Raw genomic sequence first — 13,619 nt, forward strand, 5'->3', positions numbered from 1 at the left:
CGGAGCTCCGGTGACATGCCGGAAAAATTAATAAACAATAAAAGAATACTTTTTGAAGGCTAAAAATCTGAAAATTAACCCCTAAAATCTTATCCATCACCTCTTAACTTAATGAACAATCTATTCTTTAAATAGTGAATTGAAAATCATTAATAGTACAATATCACTATCTTAAAACTATGAGTCAAAACCACTGATTAATAAAATATTTGTGTATGAAATCTTATTCTTATCCGAATGAATTTCTGAAATGTGCAAAATATCAAAAATGAATATTAACAAATATAACAGATAAAATTAATATGAAAAAATGTAACGAACGTAACCAATGATATGTAAAAAATGCAATTTAACAGAAATAATGATTTATAAAAAATGAACAAATATTTGAACGTATTCAACCGGTTATGACAAAATAATATAAATAGAATTAACCGATAAAAATCCTAATACTTTGAGAATAAAAATAATTATCAATTAATTGTATTAAAATAACAAAACATGTATTTTGAACTTTTTTTTTTTTAAATACTTAAAAAAATATTAGCTTTAGAAATATCAGACCAAAATTTGGTGTCAATAACCGGAGTCAACAATCCATTGATTTTCCGCAACTTGGTTACCTAAAAGAAAATTGGCCTTTGCCTCTAAATGATTGTGAGACTGTGACTGACAAACATTAGCAGAATGACCCTGTTTATTGCATAACTGATAGCGAACAGGGTTATTGATGTAACGCCCCTGCGCAGGGGCAGTTCTACGATTGTTGGAACACCATTGTGATATGTTGTTGGGTCGACGAGCAGCGCAGTTGTTGGAATTGATGGATTTGTTGTGAGTTACCATAGCAGCAGTTATGGCATCGGACCCAAGACCACTCAGAATTTTCACCACCAGTTCATCGTTGGTGATTGTAGCTCCAGCTGTAGCGAGCTCGTTGTAGAGAGAGCGCACTTGATGGAGATAATCGGCTACTGGGCGGGAGTCCTTTGATAGACGCGCGAGCTGGTCACGAAAGCTAAATATTCGTGTTTGGGACTTGTTGGCATAAGTAAGATGCAGAGAGTCCCAAGCAGAAGATGCAGTAGCTACAGTTGGAGCAATCGTCGGATCGACAGAAGCCATGATGGCATTCTAGATCAATTGATCTTGACGGAACCAAAGGCTATAGGCTGGGTTCGCAACTTCTCTATTGTTTTGTGTGATAGTTGTGGAAGGAGCTGGGGAAGAGCCATCAAGATGGCCAAACAGATTTTGCCCGTGCATGAGCATGGAAATCTGGGCCTTCCAAGTAGAAAAGTTATGGCTGCCAACAAGCTTTATTGGCAGCTGGGACACAGGATTAAACAGAACAACAACGTTAGAGTTGCTGCTAGTGTGGAGTCCGCATTCTGGACGTTCTTAGGCATGTTAAGAGAGAGTTTGCGGTGGTAGTCAGAGAATCGAAAAAGAAATCTCAAGAGAGTTAAGACAAGAGCTCTGAAACCATATAATGACTTGAGCAAGATGAAGCGAACGATCCTTTCTCAATCAGTTATAAACTGAACTATATACATAAGCAAACTAATAGAGTCCCTCTTACGGTAGAAACTATATAATAAAATAATCTACCTATAAAAAAGTAACAATAAGAATTAACCAGTAATAAATAATGTTCTGATAGTTATGATCAACATGTTCCTATTATCATTAGAAAAAGAAAACATGTATTAGCAAAATCATAAAAGTGACCGCAGTATCTGTCACATATGTAATTGATCATTTCTTAATAGATTAGGATCAATATTTTGTTCATAAACAAGATCTCATCCAAATAATAAGGACTTCGTTTAGATGATTTTGGTAATAGATATTTCGTAGGTATGAGCATTGGAATTAATTTTCTTCTCTGGGCTTTCTCGCTGTCAACTCATATCCGCGGTTTAGACTTTGCAAGTCCAATCAAGAGTATCTGTTATTAGTTCATCAATGTTGAATCTTAGTCCATGTGTTTATGAAAGATATGTTGAGTTGTTGACAATAACATGGGCAAAAAGAGTTGGAAAACCATAACAATTAGAGTTCTCTCCAATTTATTGTATCTTAAACTCAGATGTATCTATTCTTTTGTTAATATCCAAGCTCTTACAATGAGAAATAAAAGAGGATAAAAGAAGAGTTCAGTCTGAGCAATGATGAAAGCCATTGTAATCAAAGCACACCAAGAACGACTTTGCACAAAAGATTACTTGAAAGTTCAGTAGAAGTTGAGAGATCGATTTAAAATTCCAAAAGATTCACATGTAAATATAGAGTATATTATACATGCAGATTGGGTTTTGCCAAATTCAAAATCCTTCCTTAATTGCCTTTGTAAGAGGTCCTCTGTACTATTGATGTTATTATACGAATCTTGTATGACATTTGTATTATAGGAATATATGAAATTCTTAAGTAGATTATGAATGCAATACATCTTGCAAGAAAAATAACATATCCTAAACTTCAATAACTTTGGAACCAACTAACATTGCTCTCAATCTCTTATTTGTTTTTTGATAAACTAAGAACATCCTAGGTCTAGCGTTTATTTCACTTTTTTAAAAATTCGTGTTTTACAAGTGACTACTAAGGGTATATATGACCAAGAAATGCTTAAAAGTCTACATATAAGTCCATTAATTTAAAGACACACATAAGCATCTTCAATCATGGTAAGTCAACCAATCTCTCTCTTCTTTGATTACTAATCTGTGAGGACCTCAAGAGAACAATCTCATCTAATTATTGCAGTCTTGTAAATGTAGATGTGTCCTATTTCATCAGAGTTAAAAAAAATTTATTTAAAATATTTTAAGTTAGAAAGCTTAAAACTGTCGTATTTTAAGTTCATAACTGGACAAATACGAATAAGCAACATTCTAACCAATTACGAAGTTCAATAGTACAACCAACTGCCTTTAATTGTCACGAAACCATGCTCTAATCCATCCCTCAACTTTATATATTATTAGTCACATTAGTGTCTAATATAGATTTAGTACTGTTTCAGACTCAGGAGTTAGGATCAACATCACAAAATATTAAGATGAAGACGAAATGTAAGGTTTATTAAACAAAAACATAAAAGCAAGATGATATGAAAATTACTTTCTTACTAATTACAATAACCCTATTAATAATATGAATCAAGAGATAAATTACAATATGAAAGTTTCTTTATTAGACTTTGTAAGAATTAGAAGAGTCAAGTGCATCTTCAGGCATAACCCCTTATTTTACTAAAACAACTGAAAATAAGATGACAGATTACTTTACCTGTAAATCCAACAAATTGAGGCGGTCAAAAACTCTCAAAATCAACATAACAATCCTTTTTACTCTTTAATGATTGATCACGATCAATGTAACATGCTTTTGTACCTGCATCCAGTTATTGTTAAGCTAAATTGCACAGACTCGTCACTTTCGATGTCGCATCCATGTCAGATTCTCCAAAAATATACTACTTTTGGCGAATCCGACATGCACCCCTCCACATTTTTGAAGAGTTCGAACAACATAGTTGTTAAGAACAAAACACGTGCACAACCGTAAAGACAGTCAACAAAAGCTACACTGAACAAGATATCAAAAGAGTCCTACATAATAAATCAATAGAACAAGTCATATTTTACTTGCAATTATTCAAAACAACTTGGTGTTTCGTCAAGAAAATTTCTAAATAAGAGCATGATACTTCACACCTTACACCCATTGAAAAGAGAACCCAACGTCAATTGAAATTCCACTCCAAAAAAGTATAGATAAATATAAATTTCATATTTTTCAAAAGAAGAAGTGCGAGAAGTGAAAAAGAGAGGCAATATTCTTTTAACAGAAATACACATGCCCCATATATATTCGTTATCAATATTATCCTATAGAAGTAAATAACATACCTCTCAAATTCATGAATAATAGATGAGTATGTTGTAAAATAACATCAGTCAGAAGGTGCCTAAAAACCCCAAATATCATGTAGTTGTTTCTGGCACAACAACAAACACTTGGTATGCATCAAACATCTCAAACAATAAGATTTAAAAAGAGTGCAATTCATATTATTCTAGTTAAATTATTTGTAATCGAGTTGTTAAATGTTGGCAAGTCATTAATCCTTCTCTCATCACATACAAATATTACTTACTTTTCCCATACCTACAATCTTAGAGCTTCAAATATGGTTGGGCAACGGACAATTTATTTTAAGTTGTGTGAAGAATAAAATAGAACACAAATAGTTTGTTAGCAATGTATTGTTCAAATTTAGGGGGAAAAGGAAATAAAGAGTATACATTCGAAACATGCATCCACAAATCAAACAAAGAAATAAACTTTGTGAATGTAGAAGAACTAATAGACCCAGCAAAGCTAATGTTTGTTAACAGAGAAAGAATAGTTAAAAACTCATGATTGAGATCCAAGAAGACGGTAAGCACAAGAGACGTCGGTGAACTCCAATAAAAAGCTCCACAACCATGGCGATGGAATTAAGGCAGAGTAGATTTAGAGGAAGTGGAGCTAAGCAAGTGTATGAGTAATCAAAGGGATGACACATGTTATACTTGGTACATGTGTCTTAAATAGAGTGAATCATCAGATTGCACCAAAAGGTACTTACACTGTAGCAAATAGTACAAGTTTTAATAGCTATGTTATTACACTCAACTCACATTTCTAAATATAATATAATAACTAGATGGACATGGCGATAATTATTTTTACACATGTTTTTTCAACAGCATACACAAAAGATATTTTTCATATACAAACTTGAGTGTAGAAACTAAATATCTCTATGGTTTAATGCAAAGTCTTTTTCAGTCTAAAACAATTATTTGTCTAAAATCGCTAATACGTATGGACTGTGATGAGGTACCATCCAATTGAAGCAGTCCATAGAATGTCACTGTTGGAGCATTTCGGCAGCACTTTGGTCTTGATCATATAGATTCTTATGATGTCCATGATAAGCACTTCTTGAACTTCACTAAGAGCATTCTCATCTTTCCTCTGAATTAAAAAGGGACAACTACAATGAAAGACACAGTGAAGGTATATATATATATATATATATTAACTCTCTTTATCGAGTTTGGACACATCAAATACACAAAATGTAGAGAGCGCTATTATTTACAATCAGCAAGTGTTAAACATAGTAGAAAACTCAATACTTGAAACATATGATACAACCTATACAAAAAATGAATATAAGAATTCATATTACGTACCTCTCATTAATGAATATTTTCATTGTCTTTCCCTATACTGCAACCGAAACTCCAGTCATGGTCCATCTAGCTTTTCCTGCAATGTAAGCCAAATTCATGTATGAGTATTTTACATTATTAGGGACTTTAAATGTCAATGATTTAAGCATATATCATTGTGGATAAAATTAAGTTCACTAAATGGAAATAAAATGTCAAAGCTTTAGTACCACCGGGCAGAATAGGCTTGCCTGCTAACATTTCAGCCATGAGGCGACCTGCACTTCAAAAATTAGTATGTATTTCATAATCTAGAGCATTTAGTAGAAGTTCTGAAGCTCTTTTTCAAAATGTGACAACTTGACTTGACAGAGGATGCTCTTTTACATGATTGGAGTAATTTGCTAACCTAGAATCAGTGATTTTAAGCATCCCATATTTGTCAATTAACAAAGCAGACCCCATAATATTTCAGTGCAAAATACACTCTCGTGATAGTGCCGCATACAACGGTTTATATGAAACTGAAAAAATACTTTAAAAATCAGCAAGTGTAATGACCAACAACAAATGAAAATCAATCTTGAACGATACGTGTCTTTTTCATTACAGGGTTGTTGTGCATCAAATCCTTAACAAATAATGGAGCATTCTCACTATACCACTCTTCCATTTCTTATCCAAATAACAAAATATTGCTCCCGCTATGCTCATCAGTCAATGTGAAGTCTCAAAAAAGACATATCCCATCTTCAAGCAGCGAGAACCAAGGAAAAAAATAAAGAATCCTCAAAAATAGAGCAAATGTTAGTGTAACGACCGGGTTCTGTCGTTATAGAAAATCCAACGGGGAAAAATTTTAGGTTGGAAAACTTTTTTGTAGTAATTTGAAATTTCCCAACCTAGTCCAAATTTGGATGAAATCGAAGTCATTAAGGTGTATGGAAATCTGGTAGCAATCGGATGATTTAATTATGATTTTTGATTACATGAGTTGTTAAATAAATCGTTAAGAAATCCGTACGACTTTACGAAATTGAATTCGGGTGAGTAGAACTTCTAGAATCGATCTTAGCGTGAACTGTATTTTCTGAGAATCGTTCGTTAAGTGTGTGTTGTGAAATGAGGGTCTTGTAATTATTAAAATAGCTCACTGGTTCCGTGCAAGCCACTGGGAGGGGATTTTTGCCGCCAGGGCGGGGCCGATGCAGCGGGGTGAGGGCCGCTGTGGCGGGTTCGACGCAACTTAAGGTCGTAAATAAACCCCAAAATGTCTTTATTTTGCACTTTTTGACTTTCAGAGCTAGGAGATGACCCCAAATGAGTTGTTGACCATTTTTCACCATTCTTGACACTAAATGTAAGGTTTTAAATCTCTGAATCCATTTTTCGATCCGTTGAATGTAATCTAATGGGTCATTATCAATGGGGGTGGGTTTTGGTCTAGAATTTATGGTGAAAACAACCTTAATTTGAATACTTGGGATTATGGGTATGATCTAGGGTTTTTAGAACTGATAGTATTTCGGGTAATTGGTGATGGTTTATTGATTTTCGTGTTTTTACGATTGTTTGTAGACCAAGAACAAGCAAAATGAATCCGGAAAGGGAAGGATCAAGTTTCTTAGGGTTTCAAGCTTGTTTCGAGGTAGGTGATGGTTGTTATTCTATGATTGTGTGATGTATGTTTGTTCTTGTTTCATTATGATACTTGCATGTATGTGAATGTTTTATTAATCACACTTGTTGTAAATGATATAGATGAATGATGAATGCCATGAATCATGACTTATTTGTATGAGCTTGAGAAGATACTTGTGATTGTGATTGTGATTATGATTGTGATTGTGAAGTGTTGAATTGATCAGATGCCACATTCCGGCATAACTAATTGGGATCGGTTGCCACGTTTCAGCATAATTATGAGATTGGTTGCCATGTTTCGGTATAAACATTGTATCGGGTACCACGTTCCGGTATGCTAACTGTTTGGGTTTGGGTTCCATGAGAGGACCAATGACTTGTCATAATTGTGTATATTGTCGAGCATGTGATAATCGATATTATATATGTTCGGTATTTTGCATGTTTATAATGTTGTATTGACTTGCTTATGTTACATTTAGTGGATAGTTGCGTGATCCTACCAGTACACTATGGTTGTGTACTGATACTGCACTTGCTTTTATTTTTGTTGAGTACATGGCAGTTTCCAACGGCTATTGACAAACCTCGCTTAGGAGATCAGTGATCGTTCGAATTTAAGGGTGAGCCAATTCTTCCGGGCTGCCATGAGTTCTCTTTCCGTTTTTATCCATATTTCAGACTTAGACTTTTCTAGTTAGTTGATTAGTTCATTAGTTTAGGGGTTGTATCCCTTCTTGTTTAGACTTGTTAAACTTTAGATGTTTTGGTACATTGACTTTCAGGTTCTAGGCATTACTTCCGCAATGTTAGTTTATTATTGTTAGACTTTTGTTAGAGTTTATGGGACATTTATTTCTTTCCTTAGTATTTTTCCTGTTTCGTATATTTAAATGCCTTAGTTTTTGGTTTAGTTGCTTGGTTTGAGTTGTAGTAGTGGTTCTCCCACCGGAGGGTTAGTGTGAGTGCCAATCACGACACGATCTGGATCGTGACAGCCAGCTAATAGTGAATATACTAAAGAGGGCTTTCTTTCCAGTAGTGAAAAATTCCAAGCAAAGTGGGTTGCTTCCTGCAGATGGCAAGCATAAAGTAGGAGACAAAGGAGATAATTAGGAAACTATTGTTAAACTATATCATTTTCAATTCAGAGAAATTGAACTGAACAGTTGAAAATATAAGTTCAGATATGGCTAATTGACAAAAATTTCTTACGAAGCAATAGAGATCCAAGCGTACAATATTTAGCACAAAAATATCTCTTTTTTCTCTTTTAGTTCTCCTTTTTTCCTGTTCTTCTTACTCTCTTGTCTCCTCCTCTCTTATAGCCACCACTTTCTCCATCAGCCACGTTCCCAAAACCATTTTCTCTACACATGTATTCTAGTACTTTTCCCCCTAAACTTAGCTTGTTTTTCAAGAAAAACAATTATATTAAAAATTAGCTTATGAAAGTCATGTTTGAAACTTTTCATACTCTCTAGGAGGTAAAATACCTCTTCATAAGTGCATGGATCATATACCATGAAAAAAATCTCAAGGTTAAAATGCTAAGGAAAACTTTATTGCAAAATATATATATATTCTCGTTGAAAACATAAGTAAGTTCATAGCAATGTAGAATCGTGGTGCAGACTTATGAAATGATGTTTTGGTACTGATATTTTGTATTAGTTTTGTACTCATCGAATAAAAAGATCTAAACTAAAACAAATTAGTATTCAACCATGCATATATATCTTCTTATATGGTCTATGAATAGTTCAAGCCAAGCGTCCAGTAATATCATCATAATCATAAAGTTGCAACAAATTGGAAAATTATGTGGCAACCTTATCAATTGAAAATCTACATCAAATGAGCATAGACCAAACTATAAGCATGTGCAAATTGTGATATAACTCTATTGTATATTTAGAAATTAGAAGAGCTTTGTTCTTTTATTCGATGAGTCAATCTATCCATTCTCATTAGGGGAATTCCTTTATCTTATCAAGAGTCCTAGGGAAATAAAAAATAACGTCGAGGTATTTTTTTCCTTTCTTTAAACTTCTTCAAATTTTATCATCCTACACCTCAGGACTTTGTTATTTTTTGTTCAAGCAATCCAATTTCCACAAAGAACGATAAATTTTAAGTTGTCATAATACTAAACAAAGAATAGCTAAGGATATGACTACATTAAAGGTTATTATGGATATTGTGGGAAGAACACACATGAAAAGCAAGCTTTGTAAACAGAAATTTGGGTAACCAAGTTGTGTCGTGATCCTAGTTTCAGCATCTTGCCTGAAGTTGCATATTTTGTCATTGCTACTTTCCTTTCTTGTCAATCGTCGTTGAAGAGGTCATTTTCCTTTTATTTCTTTCTGCGGCACTTGTAATCCATTGATTTAGGATGTTACAGAATTTGATAACATATTTACTAAGAATCAATGGATCATTCTTCTAACAATTTGAATATAACTTTCATCAAACATGTTGTGTACAAAGGAATATGACTACAAAATGAGGATAGAAAAGTAACTGCAGTTTCCGTGACCTCAAGTTTATGAGCCTTGCGGGCTATCAGATTGCTCTACCACACGCCAAAGATAAGAACTGAAAACTAATAGATAAAAAGAATTAAATGTTCCCCTCCACCCTATCTGTACAAATAGAACAACTCATTTATACAAAATGGTAAAAGGGCTACTATGATCATCAACAATAGAAATAGAACTAAAGTGTTAATTCTTACCTACTTGATCTTGTTGCTCCTGGCAACAAACATGGCTGAACCATTTCACGAATTATACACAGTAAACTAAAATCTGGACTTGTTAGTTTTCTTCATGTGGTACCTGCAATCGAAAAACGATAATACACATTATACAAATAAAAAATAGGATAATATTGATTAGAAAACCGTTTAAAACAAATAAAAAATAGGATAATATTGATTAGAAAGCCGTTTAATTTTTCTAGTTATCTTCAATATAAATTCATACAAACAAATTTTAGATGCAAGAAAAAGGTTTAGGAAATTTATTTAGTTCTTTCTTCTGCCTTTTTATTTCATAAGAGGCGTTTGAACAAACAAACAAACAAATTTACGTACATAATCAACAAAGAAACATGAAGAAAGACAAAGAACAATTATGCATCATCCATCAAAAAGACACTAAAGGAAAGACACTATATTATTGGGGAAAAAAAGAGACTCAAATCCATATAGATAAAGATGTCTAAATTAGTGATCTCTGAGTAAAATAGGAATAAAGATACATGAGCAATATTTGATTCAAAAACTCAAAAACTAACTTCCACCTTCAAATGGAATCGGTCAAAATTAGAATGATTTAGGATGGGGACTCGAAGACAATTCCCGTCGTTTGCAATATTTGATTGATTTTCTCTGGGGAGAGAAGGTGTAGCAGAGAACTTGGCGTGATTTCACCTCGGACGGAAACTCCGAGGGACCAAATTTTACCCACATCCCATTTATGTAAAATTATGAAGCAAAGGGCGGAGCTATTTTTGGTACATGAGCCTTTTTTATATTCTCTAGTTGTTTGGTAGAGTGTATTAGAAAAATAATTACTTTTTCTGTCCCAGTTTAGTTTATGTGACTTACTTTCTTTTTTAGTCACTTCCAAAAAGAGTGATACATTTCTATATTAAATAACAATTTAACTATAAAATATATATTTTACTCTTCTTGAAGTGATTTATAGCCACACAAATTTATATCATTCATTTTGGACCACAAATTTTAAAAGTCTTCCTTTCTTTCATAAATTTCGTGTCAAGTCAAACTATCTCACATAAAATGAAATGGAGGGAGTATATATTAACTTTGTATATTATTAATAGGAGTTAGTTCCATAAATGGTCACTCAAGTATTGAAAATTGTGTTCAAATATCACTATTTTTTTCAAAATATACTTAACACTTCAAATGCCTCCTTCTCTCCTAGCTTTAGATTTAATTATATGAATTATCATTGATTATTAAGAAAGTAAAGAATATGTTTTGAATTTTGTAGTCTTAAACTAAAGATATGTAAAATATACTAAAATGTCACTTAATCATGTGTTTAAAACATTCAATATGGAAAGTTAAAATTAAAAAGTTAGCCAACAAAAAACTGTTCTTTTTTTTTTCTTTTTAAAACAGACTAAAAAGAATAAATAAGACAAACAAATTGAAATGAGACAATACAAAATAATTTTTCTAAAGAAAACCTATAATAATTCTATTTATTGCTTTAAAACGCGGCACGTCAAATTTCGGGACCTAAGATAGATACCTCATTTTCTAACCCTAGAGTCAACCCTGTAAATAGGTTATGGAGGCGCCGCAGCCCATCTATGTTCTAATTGACAAAAGTTGATACTCAATTTCTTCATAGAGATTTGACATTTCCGTGTTATCGGAAGGTGTTGTACGTGGAGTCGCCCAAGTCCATTTGTGTTCTCATTGACAAAAGTTGAATCTCAATTTCTTCATAGAGATCTGATATTTTTGTGTTATCAGAAAGTGTCGTACGTGAATGTGCAAAGTTCATCTGTGTTCTCACTAAGAAAAGTTGAATTTCAATTTCCTCATAGAGACCTGACGTTTCTGTGTTAGAAAAGGTAAGACCACTTCTTATTAACAATCTAGATCTATTTTAGTAATCAATTTGATTTATTTTAGGTGTATTGGTACAAAAAGGGCTATTTACACAACATACAAATATTTGTTATTCCTGTATCAGTATTTATTATTATTTTTCTTTTATTGTTTATGCACATATAAATAAACGTATCTTGTTCAATAAATTGTTAAGCATTCATATAGCTATATGTAATTGTCTTTCGATTGATGTTCAATGTTAGAGAAATACATATTAATTAATGATTGCAACTTTGCATCTGAATCATATAATATATTTACTACTATTTCTTTTTTTTTTACCCCTCCCTAGTTGGTTCCTTCCTTTTTTTCTCCCTTAGTGACTTGAACTCACAACTTTCAAGCTGGAAGTGAGAGATGCTTACCGTCCGAGCAACTCCCTCCCGTCATATATTACTTTATCATAATTTTCAGTTCTGTTATCCATATTTTCGTGTTCTGATTTCACATGCTGTGAACTGTTCCATAGTTTCATTAGCTCTTCTATGTCTTAAGAAACCTTAAACCAGCCTAACATTTGTGCATATTATATACTGAAGCGATTCTAGTCTCAGATATAACAGGGACTTTATTTCTTTTAGTGCTTAACAACTAACAAAAGATTCTATTCACTGTCCGCGGTAGGTCATGCATCAACGTTGTTTTGCACTTCATCTCGCCTGAAAATGTTGCTGAATGTATCAACGTAACTGATGAAATTCGTCTACTTCCTGAGCACCACAAAGCCAGGCCTAGGGGGAAAATGCTGGAGGTAAGTTTCACAATGCCCCTTCTTTTAGTTGCTAGAATTAGGTTCACACTGCTATAATATAGAAATCTAAGCATGTCACTGTTTGATGACTGTCTAGAATTATGCTTGTCTAGACTTCTGTTATCATTCATATTTGGTAGCGGAAAAGCATGTCTATTTTTTAAAATTTATGCCAATGTCCATTAGTCCAAAATACACTTCTATTACCTGCAATCTTAGAACAATTATGTGATGCGGTTCCCATATTTTTCCTCTGCTAAAAATTAATTAAGGCAAAATTTAAATATGAAGAAATTTATTTAGTAGTATTTACATCATCAAATATTTTCAACGTCTTCATTTGAATGACTTAGAGCCCGTTTGGATTGACTTAAAAAAGTAGCTTTTAAGTCAATAATAAAAAGTCAAACTCAAATGACTTTTAAGTAAAAAAATAAAAAGTAAGAAGAGGAGACCTACTTTTGATTTTTTGACTTATTTTAAGTCATTTTTGTCCTTGTCAAATACCTCCCAACTTTTTAAAGTCATTTTGATTTATTTTGGGTTTTTTTTTTATAATATTTGTCAAACACTTTTAGTAGTTAAAAACTGATTTAAATATATGTTTGCCAACTTTTAAGTCAATTCAAACTCCCTCTTAACACTAACGCCTACTCAATAAATAGCATATAAATTATCTAATTGATGATATATTCCTGGTAAGGCTTGTTTACATAATTTTTAAGACGTACGTAGGTGCGCAAATCATGTGCAGGATTAGTTATCCAAAAGTAAGCTCTTAACATTTAAAACAGAAAACTGCTTAATTGTTTTGGACATTTCATCAAACACTTTCGTAGTGTAAGAAGTTCTTCCTTCAGATTCAACAACAACACGAAAAGCACATAGATTCCATCAATAAAACATGAAGAGGAAAATCAAATATGAACAATTATTATCCCTAAATACTAAACTAAAATGAAAGAAATAGAAAGCTAAAGACAACTTCAGAGGTTATTCCATGATGATTGAATTGTGTAAATGATGGTCTCCAAGAAGAATTAAACCAAGGTAAATTTAGAAATTTTATTTCCTCAATTTTCAACTATGTCAAACGAATATATTCTGAAATTCCAACGAACAAAGGATTTGAGAATGATAAAGAAAGAACACTTTAAAGTACACGTGTTCAAAGGAGAAGGACAAAAAAATCAATACAGACCATCAATATAGAGAAAAAAAAAGAGTGTAAACTTTAGAATTTTCAATTTAGTACAACTAACAAAGCGTCTTGTACGATTCTAGAGTGCAGTGTTAGTACACCCACACTCTCATTTCTAAAAAAGAGTAA

The 13,619-nt window shown here is 32.8% G+C and overlaps 1 protein-coding gene across 1 annotated transcript; it reads right to left on the reverse strand.

Moving 5' to 3' along the window:
• Nucleotides 1-576: 576 nt before the first annotated feature.
• LOC125866923 (uncharacterized) lies at nucleotides 577-1,125 on the reverse strand. Its single transcript, XM_049547352.1, has one exon. The coding sequence runs from the start codon at nucleotides 1,123-1,125 to the stop codon at nucleotides 577-579; it is 549 nt and encodes a 182-aa protein (XP_049403309.1).
• Nucleotides 1,126-13,619: the final 12,494 nt, after the last annotated feature.

Source organism: Solanum stenotomum, chromosome 1 (genome assembly GCF_019186545.1).
Source record: "Solanum stenotomum isolate F172 chromosome 1, ASM1918654v1, whole genome shotgun sequence".
NCBI classification, from domain to species: Eukaryota; Viridiplantae; Streptophyta; class Magnoliopsida; order Solanales; family Solanaceae; genus Solanum; species Solanum stenotomum.

Bases quoted from the DNA above. Each gene is read 5' to 3' on its own strand.
- LOC125866923 (XM_049547352.1), bottom strand. From the start codon at position 1,125: ATGGCTTCTGTCGATCCGACGATTGCTCCAACTGTAGCTACTGCATCT.